We start from the raw sequence: 10,060 nt of genomic DNA, 5'->3' as shown, positions 1-10,060 counted from the left end.
TGATTAACACAAAAAGAAAATATTTTTTGGAATGATGGTAAACCCACAGCAGATAGTGACCATTGACTCCCATAGTAGGAATAAAAAAATGAAGGAATTTTATAGGTTAAATGAAAATTATTTCATAATTTACTCATCCTTGTGTTGTTTTAAACCTGTATGCATTAGTTTTTTTCTGATTAACACAAAATAAAATATTTTGAGTAATGATAGTAAACCCACAGCAGAAAGTTACCATTGACTCCCATAGTAAGAATACAAAAATGATGGAATTTTATAGGTTCAATGAAAATTCTTTCATAATTTACTCATCCTCGTGTTGTTTTAAACCTGTATGCATTAGTTTTTTTCTGATTAACACAAAATTAAATATATTGAGGAATGATGGTAAACCCACAGCAGATAGTGACCATTGACTCCCATAGTAGGAATAAAAAAATGATGGAATTTTATAGGTACAATGAAAATTCTTTCATAATTTACTCATCCTCGTGTTGTTTTAAACATTTATGCATAAGTTTTTTTCTGATTAACACAAAAGAAAATATTTTGAGGAATGATGGTAAACCCACAGCAGATAGTGACCATTGACTCCCATAGTAGGAATAAAAAAATGATGGAATTTTATAGGTTAAATGAAAATTATTTCATAATTTACTCATCCTTGTGTTGTTTTAAACCTGTATGCATTAGTTTTTTTCTGATTTACACAAAATAAAATATTTTGAGGAATGATGGTAAACCCACAGCAGAAAGTTACCATTGACTCCCATAGTAGGATTAAAAAAATGATGGATTTTTATAGGTTCAATGAAAATTATTTAATAATTTACTCATCCTTGTGTTGTTTTAAACCTGTATACATTAGTTTTTTCTGATTAACACAAAATAAAATATTTTGAGGAATGATGGTAAACCCACAGCAGATAGTGAGCATTGACTCCCATAGTAGGAATAAAAAAATGATGGAATTTTATAGGTTCAATTAAAATTCTTTGATAATTTACTCATCCTCGTGTTGTTTTAAACATTTATGCATTAGTTTTTTTCTGATTAACACAAAAGAAAATATTTTGAGGAATGTTAGTAAACCCACAGCAGATAGTGACCATTGACTCCCATAGTAAGAATAAAAAAATGATGGAATTTTATAGGTTCAATGAAAATTCTTTCATAATTTACTCATCCTTGTGTTATTTTAAACCTGTATACATTAGTTTTTTCTGATTAACACAAAATAAAATATTTTGAGGAATGATGGTAAACCCACAGCAGATAGTGACCATTGACTCCCATAGTAGGAATTAAAAAATGATGGAATTTTATAGGTTCAATGAAAATTCTTTCATAATTTACTCATCCTCGTGTTGTTTTAAACCTGTATGCATTAGTTTTTTTCTGATTAACACAAAAGAAAATATTTTGAGGAATGATGGTAAACCCACAGCAGATAGTGACCATTGACTCCCATAGTAGGAATAAAAAAATGATGGAATTTTATAGGTTCAATGAAAATTCTTTCATAATTTACTCATCCTTGTGTTGTTTTAAACCTGTATGCATTAGTTTTTTTTCTGATTAACACAAAAAGAAAATATTTTTAGGAATGATGGTAAACCCACAGCAGATAGTGACCATTGACTCCCATAGTAGGAATAAAAAAATGATGGAATTTTATAGGTTCAATGAAAATTCTTTGATAATTTACTCATCCTCGTGTTGTTTTAAACATTTATGCATTAGTTTTTTTCTGATTAACACAAAAGAAAATATTTTGAGGAATGTTAGTAAACCCACAGCAGATAGTGACCATTGACTCCCATAGTAAGAATAAAAAAATGATGGAATTTTATAGGTTCAATGAAAATTCTTTCATAATTTACTCATCCTTGTGTTATTTTAAACCTGTATACATTATTTTTTTCTGATTAACACAAAATAAAATATTTTGAGGAATGATGGTAAACCCACAGCAGATAGTGACCATTGACTCCCATAGTAGGAATAAAAAAATGATGGAATTTTATAGGTACAATGAAAATTCTTTCATAATTTACTCATCCTCGTGTTGTTTTAAACATTTATGCATTAGTTTTTTTCTGATTAACACAAAAGAAAATATTTTGAGGAATGATGGTAAACCCACAGCAGATAGTGACCATTGACTCCCATAGTAGGAATAAAAAAATGATGGAATTTTATAGGTACAATGAAAATCTTTCACAATTTACTCATCCCCGTGTTGTTTTAAACATTTATGCATTAGTTTTTTTCTGATTAACACAAAAGAAAATATTTTGAGGAATGATGGTAAACCCACAGCAGATAGTGACCATTGACTCCCATAGTAGGAATAAAAAAATGATGGAATTTTATAGGTACAATGAAAATTATTTCATAATTTACTCATCCTTGTGTTGTTTTAAACCTGTATGCATTAGTTTTTTTCTGATTAACACAAAAGAAAATATTTTGAGGAATGATGGTAAACCCACAGCAGATAGTGACCATTGACTCCCATAGTAGGAATAAAAAAATGATGGAATTTTATAGGTTAAATGAAAATTATTTCATAATTTACTCATCCTTGTGTTGTTTTAAACCTGTATGCATTAGTTTTTGTCTGATTAACACAAAAGAAAATATTTTGAGGAATGATGGTAAACCCACAGCAGAAAGTTACCATTGACTCCCATAGTAGGATTAAAAAATGATGGATTTTTATAGGTTCAATGAAAATTCTTTCATAATTTACTCATCCTTGTGTTGTTTTAAACCTGTATGCATTAGTTTTTTTCTGATTAACACAAAAAGAAAATATTTTTTGAAATGATGGTAAACCCACAGCAGATAGTGACCATTGACTCCCTAGTAGGAATAAAAAATGATGGAATTTTATAGGTTCAATGAAAATTCTTTCAAAATTGACTCATCCATGTGTTGTTTTAAACCTGTATGCATTAGTTTTTTTTCTGATTAACACAAAAAGAAAATATTTTGAGGAATGTTAGTAAACCCACAGCAGATAGTGACCATTGACTCCCATAGTAAGAATAAAAAAATGATGGAATTTTATAGGTTCAATGAAAATTCTTTCATAATTTACTCATCCTTGTGTTATTTTAAACCTGTATACATTAGTTTTTTCTGATTAACACAAAATAAAATATTTTGAGGAATGATGGTAAACCCACAGCAGATAGTGACCATTGACTCCCATAGTAGGAATTAAAAAATGATGGAATTTTATAGGTTCAATGAAAATTCTTTCATAATTTACTCATCCTCGTGTTGTTTTAAACCTGTATGCATTAGTTTTTTTCTGATTAACACAAAAGAAAATATTTTGAGGAATGATGGTAAACCCACAGCAGATAGTGACCATTGACTCCCATAGTAGGAATAAAAAAATGATGGAATTTTATAGGTTCAATGAAAATTCTTTCATAATTTACTCATCCTTGTGTTGTTTTAAACCTGTATGCATTAGTTTTTTTTCTGATTAACACAAAAAGAAAATATTTTTAGGAATGATGGTAAACCCACAGCAGATAGTGACCATTGACTCCCATAGTAGGAATAAAAAAATGATGGAATTTTATAGGTTCAATGAAAATTCTTTGATAATTTACTCATCCTCATGTTGTTTTAAACATTTATGCATTAGTTTTTTTCTGATTAACACAAAAGAAAATATTTTGAGGAATGTTAGTAAACCCACAGCAGATAGTGACCATTGACTCCCATAGTAAGAATAAAAAAATGATGGAATTTTATAGGTTCAATGAAAATTCTTTCATAATTTACTCATCCTTGTGTTATTTTAAACCTGTATACATTAGTTTTTTTCTGATTAACACAAAAAGAAAATATTTTTTGGAATGATGGTAAACCCACAGCAGATAGTGACCATTGACTCCCATAGTAAGAATAAAAAAATGATGGAATTTTATAGGTTCAATGAAAATTCTTTCATAATTTACTCATCCTTGTGTTATTTTAAACCTGTATACATTAGTTTTTTCTGATTAACACAAAATAAAATATTTTGAGGAATGATGGTAAACCCACAGCAGATATTGACCATTGACTCCCATAGTAGGAATAAAAAAATGATGGATTTTTATAGGTTCAATGAAAATTATTTAATAATTTACTCATCCTTGTGTTGTTTTGTTGTGTAACACATCTACTATGCAAAAAAATACATCCATTTCTAATGGATGAAGCCTTGGCCTGGAGGTGAGGTCGTCAGGTGGTCCCCAACCTTCACTGGGTGTTTCGACCCTTAACCACAACACCCTCCAGTTGGTGGGTCAGCAGTGACTGGCCAGGTCACTGCCCCTCTCCTCCAAGTTTCCAGCTTGTGTCCTCTCTCTTATGCCAGAGCCAACAGGAGGCTCTCTCTGCCGCTTCCCCCAGCTTACGAACGGCTGCTTTCCTTAAGTGGCCCCTCAGTCCAACCTTTGTCAATAGATTCCACACAGATTGAGCTGGGAATCCACGACATCCGACTTCCACTGTCATCAGCCAACATATCCACCCTTTGTCCTGGCAGTCTGCAACAAGTTGCTGATATTTGGCTCTTTTCCTCTCTGCAGCTTCCTCACAGCCCTCCTCCCACGGCACCGTCAACTCCACCAGGATGATCTTCCTTCCCTCCGGAGACCACATGATGATATCGGGCCTTAGAGTTGTGACCAGTACCGCATCGGGGAAGTGGAGTTTCCTCCCTAGGTCAACCCCCATTTCCCATCCCTTGGCTGACTGCAGAAGGTTCTGCTTGGCTTGGCTGTGGACAACAGGTCTTTGGCCTTCTTTCACAAAGGCAATGGTACTCAGTGATGGTCTTACTTTGGCTGGTTGTTTCTTCCTCCTTTCTTGCTCCAGTATGTCTGCGAGCACTGCCAACACCTTGTCATGGCGCCACCTGTATCTCCCCTGTGTCAATGCGGTCTTACACCCTGACAGAATGTGCGCCATTGTACCTCTCCCACCACATAACTTGCACAGTGGGTCCTCCCTCATCCCCCACCTGTGCAAATTGACTGGGGTTGGTAAGGTGTCATACACCGCTCGGAGTAAAAAGGATATACGGAAGGGCTCCAGCCGCCACAGTTCACTCCATGTGATTTTCTTCTTGGGGAGGTTCCACCTCGTCCAGGCACCTTGAGTTGCAAGCTCGATGGATTTTGCTCTTCTCATTTCTTCCTCAAGGGTTCGAACTTCATCCTGGATCATAGCTCTCTTCTCCCTAGGGGTGGACTTTGACCACTTCTGGAAATGTGATGTTCCTAGACCCTGCCTTCCAGTACAAGGGTTTCCAATGATCTCTTTGGTCATGAGTGAACATTCTGCTTGGTTAATTGCTGTGCCGGCGGCCCACTTACGGCCTGATCTAGTTCTAATCCCTGCTTCCCTGGTAAGTTGGTCTTGAGAGTCCCTGTATGTCAGGGACAGTCTACATTTGGCAACTTTAAACTCCTCCACCACTGATGACAGGGGTAGCTGGAGCTGGCCCGACCTCATGTAAAGCCCCAACGATGTAAAGCTCGGGGGTATTCCCAACCATCTTCTAAGGTGCTTGTTGAACTTCCTCTCCATTTCTTCAACTGTTTGTAGAAGCACCTCATATACAGTGAGGAGCCACATGAGTCTTGGGAGCAAGCCGTGTTGGTAGATCCAGCACTTGTATTTCCCAGGCAGGTCAGACTTGTCGATCTTCTTCAGCCACTCTTCAACTTGTTTTCTAGTGCTGGAGATGTTGTTCTTGTCTGACAGGGAATCATCATACCACTTTCCAAGGCATCTAATTGGGTTGCCCTGGATATTTCGGATCACTTCCCCTTGAACAAGTAGCTTAAACTTTCCAGTTGTTTTACCCTTCTGAATCACCAGGCTCCTTGATTTCTTGGGCTTGAAAACCATCTTCGCCCAAGTGGCCATGTTATCCAGTTCTGCCAGGACCCATCTTGCCTGCACATGAGTTGGCGTTATCACAGTAAGATCATCCATGAATGCCCTGATCGCTGGCTGTTGACATCCAGTTGCGGTCTTTGGTCCCCTTGCCTTTGTACTCGCTACAGAGATGATCAGGTTCATTCCCATGGTGAACAAGATGGGAGAGATTGTGCATCCTGTCACTATCCCCTTCTCCACTGGCTGCCACTTTGTAGTAAACCTGGCGGACTGGAATCGCAACTTGATATCTCTCAGGTAACTGGTGATTATGCCCTGGATGTTATGAGGGATGTGGTAGTAGTCCAAAGCGACTTGAATTAAATTATGGGGAATAGACCCGTATGCATTTGCGAAGTCAAGCCAGACAACTGTTAGGCTGCCCTTCTTTTCCTTTGCTTCTTGGATGAGTTGGCTGAGAACTCCTGTATGCTCCAAGCACCCGGAGAATCCTTCCACACCGCCCTTCTGGATAGAGGTGTTAATATATCCATTCTGGGTCATGTAAGCGCCCATTCTCTTTGCAAGCACTGCAAAGAAAATCTTCCCCTCCACACTAAGAAGGGATATAGTTCGAAACTGGCTGATCTGTGTGGCTCCCTGTTCTTTGGGCACAAAGCACCCTTCCGCCCTTCTCCAGCTTGTTGGAATGGTTCCCTTGGACCAAATTACCCGCATAAGCTTCCACAGCCTTCGCAGGAGCTTAGTGCATCTTTTGTATACTTTGTATGGTATACCGCTTGGACCTGGGGCCGAAGATGATCTTGCATTCTTAACAACCTCTTGAACCTCTCTCCATGATGGACACTCTGTACTGAGGGTTGTGGTAGGTGGGTCGACGTTAAGAAGCCTGAGATTTTCTTCCAGGACCTCATCTCTTGTAGGGTCACTGAATCCCTCCTCAACAGCCTGCTCCACCTCCTCTTTGGTACTCGTTAGAGTCCCGGACCTCACCTCCCCCAGAAGTGATTTAGTGAAGCGGTATGGGTCCTTTATAAACTGAGCTCGTGCAGCTTCCTGCTTTTTCCGCCTCTGCTTGAATCTCTCAGCTCTTCTTGTTCTAATTAGCTGCTCACGGAGGCTGGCTGTTAGCTCTTTTATTCCTTCCTTCTCTCCTGTGCTTGCCAGTTTGAACTGCTTCCTCAGGGTCTTGATCCCCTTCCTAAGTTGTTGGATCTTTCTCTGTCTTCTGTTATCCTGCTTTTCTGGTCTTGCTTTATTCTGTCTCCTAGGCACTACTCCAAACCGTTCCTTTGCCACATTGTATGTGATGGCGGTCAGTAAATCCACCTTCCTTTCCACTGATCCTGCTTGAACCGCTCCAAGCACTTTGTCCAGATCTTCATCTAACTTTGACCACTCCTCTCTGTCACTCATTTTGGGCCACTTAATTCTTTCGTTCGTTAGATGGGGTAGGCTTTCTGTGTTGGAGTAGGAAGTTCTCCTTGTATGGTCTTGGGGGATTGCCGGCACTGAGAGATCCCTAGGACTATGGTGTGCTTCCTGCCTAGGGTTCTCCTCCGTCTCACCAGACGGTTCGTCTGAGCGGTGTGCATGCATCCGTCCTTTTCCACACGTGGACTTGCTCTGGTGTATTTTGAGCCCTCTTACGCCTTTGCAGATCCGTCCGCAACTGCATTTCACTTCCGATGCCTCCCCGGTCAAGGTGGTCTGTATGAACCTTCTCTGCGTCTGTGTCACTGTCCTTGTCGTTGCCATTGTATCTGTCCGAGTGAGCCTCTCATCCTCCCCCCCTCTCGGGAGACTCTGGGGGTATTGTTCATTTGTCAGTTCTGTAGCTTGATTGGTGCCCTCTTGCGAGTGCCGCAACAGGGGTTGCTGGCCCCTGTTACCCCGCCAGTCTTTCCTGGAGGTCAGCTGTCTTTCCAGCGTCACCGACCTTCCTCGGTTGCCATCCAGACTTTCCTGGAAGTCACTGGTTGCCCAGGGGGTTCAGTTGTGTAACACATCTACTATGCAAAAAAATACATCCATTTCTAATGGATGAAGCCTTGGCCTGGAGGTGAGGTCGTCAGGTGGTCCCCAACCTTCACTGGGTGTTTCGACCCTTAACCACAACACCCTCCAGTTGGTGGGTCAGCAGTGACTGGCCAGGTCACTGCCCCTCTCCTCCAAGTTTCCAGCTTGTGTCCTCTCTCTTATGCCAGAGCCAACAGGAGGCTCTCTCTGCCGCTTCCCCCAGCTTACGAACGGCTGCTTTCCTTAAGTGGCCCCTCAGTCCAACCTTTGTCAATAGATTCCACACAGATTGAGCTGGGAATCCACGACATCCGACTTCCACTGTCATCAGCCAACATATCCACCCTTTGTCCTGGCAGTCTGCAACAAGTTGCTGATATTTGGCTCTTTTCCTCTCTGCAGCTTCCTCACAGCCCTCCTCCCACGGCACCGTCAACTCCACCAGGATGATCTTCCTTCCCTCCGGAGACCACATGATGATATCGGGCCTTAGAGTTGTGACCAGTACCGCATCGGGGAAGTGGAGTTTCCTCCCTAGGTCAACCCCCATTTCCCATCCCTTGGCTGACTGCAGAAGGTTCTGCTTGGCTTGGCTGTGGACAACAGGTCTTTGGCCTTCTTTCACAAAGGCAATGGTACTCAGTGATGGTCTTACTTTGGCTGGTTGTTTCTTCCTCCTTTCTTGCTCCAGTATGTCTGCGAGCACTGCCAACACCTTGTCATGGCGCCACCTGTATCTCCCCTGTGTCAATGCGGTCTTACACCCTGACAGAATGTGCGCCATTGTACCTCTCCCACCACATAACTTGCACAGTGGGTCCTCCCTCATCCCCCACCTGTGCAAATTGACTGGGGTTGGTAAGGTGTCATACACCGCTCGGAGTAAAAAGGATATACGGAAGGGCTCCAGCCGCCACAGTTCACTCCATGTGATTTTCTTCTTGGGGAGGTTCCACCTCGTCCAGGCACCTTGAGTTGCAAGCTCGATGGATTTTGCTCTTCTCATTTCTTCCTCAAGGGTTCGAACTTCATCCTGGATCATAGCTCTCTTCTCCCTAGGGGTGGACTTTGACCACTTCTGGAAATGTGATGTTCCTAGACCCTGCCTTCCAGTACAAGGGTTTCCAATGATCTCTTTGGTCATGAGTGAACATTCTGCTTGGTTAATTGCTGTGCCGGCGGCCCACTTACGGCCTGATCTAGTTCTAATCCCTGCTTCCCTGGTAAGTTGGTCTTGAGAGTCCCTGTATGTCAGGGACAGTCTACATTTGGCAACTTTAAACTCCTCCACCACTGATGACAGGGGTAGCTGGAGCTGGCCCGACCTCATGTAAAGCCCCAACGATGTAAAGCTCGGGGGTATTCCCAACCATCTTCTAAGGTGCTTGTTGAACTTCCTCTCCATTTCTTCAACTGTTTGTAGAAGCACCTCATATACAGTGAGGAGCCACATTTTAAACCTGTATGCATTAGTTTTTTTCTGATTAACACAAAAGAAAATATTTTGAGGAATGATGGTAAACCCACAGCAGATAGTGACCATTGACTCCCATAGTAGGAATAAAAAAATGATGGAATTTTATAGGTTCAATGAAAATTATTTCATAATTTACTAATCCTTGTGTTGTTTTAAACCTGTATGCATTAGTTTTTTTTCTGATTAACACAAAAAGAAAATATTTTTAGGAATGATGGTAAACCCACAGCAGATAGTGACCATTGACTCCCATAGTAGGAATAAAAAAATGATGGAATTTTATAGGTTCAATGAAAATTCTTTGATAATTTACTCATCCTCGTGTTGTTTTAAACCTGTATGCATTAGTTTTTTTCTGATTAACACAAAATAAAATATTTTGAGGAATGATGGTAAACCCACAGCAGAAAGTTACCATTGACTCCCATAGTAAGAATAAAAAAATGATGGAATTTTATAGGTTCAATGAAAATTCTTTCATAATTTACTCATCCTTGTGTTATATTAAACCTGTATACATTAGTTTTTTCTGATTAACACAAAATAAAATATTTTGAGGAATGATGGTAAACCCACAGCAGATAGTGAGCATTGACTCCCATAGTAGGAATAAAAAAATGATGGAATTTTATAGGTTCAATGAAA

General features: G+C 40.0%; 1 protein-coding gene across 1 annotated transcript; it reads right to left on the bottom strand.

The window, feature by feature from the left end:
- Positions 1-4,217: 4,217 nt before the first annotated feature.
- Positions 4,218-9,391, bottom strand: LOC135765101 (uncharacterized). The gene is made up of 2 exons (XM_065275776.1): positions 8,079-9,391; positions 4,218-7,894 (listed from the first exon to the last, which is right to left on the bottom strand). The coding sequence occupies exons 1-2, from the start codon at positions 9,389-9,391 to the stop codon at positions 4,336-4,338; spliced, it is 4,872 nt and encodes a 1,623-aa protein (XP_065131848.1). The 3' UTR covers positions 4,218-4,335.
- Positions 9,392-10,060: the final 669 nt, after the last annotated feature.

This window comes from Paramisgurnus dabryanus, unplaced genomic scaffold, assembly GCF_030506205.2.
Source record: "Paramisgurnus dabryanus unplaced genomic scaffold, PD_genome_1.1 h2tg000162l_1_201629__unclustered, whole genome shotgun sequence".
NCBI lineage: Eukaryota > Metazoa > Chordata > Actinopteri > Cypriniformes > Cobitidae > Paramisgurnus > Paramisgurnus dabryanus.
The sequence above is the reverse complement of the archived record's forward strand: the minus strand, read 5'-3'. Positions and strand labels throughout refer to the sequence as shown.

Bases quoted from the DNA above. Each gene is read 5' to 3' on its own strand.
- LOC135765101 (XM_065275776.1), bottom strand. From the start codon at position 9,391: ATGTGGCTCCTCACTGTATATGAGGTGCTTCTACAAACAGTTGAAGAA. The intron at 7,895-8,078 runs GTGACCTGGCCA...CTGGGCAACCAG, and splicing joins AAACTTGGAGGAGAGGGGCA to TGACTTCCAGGAAAGTCTGG.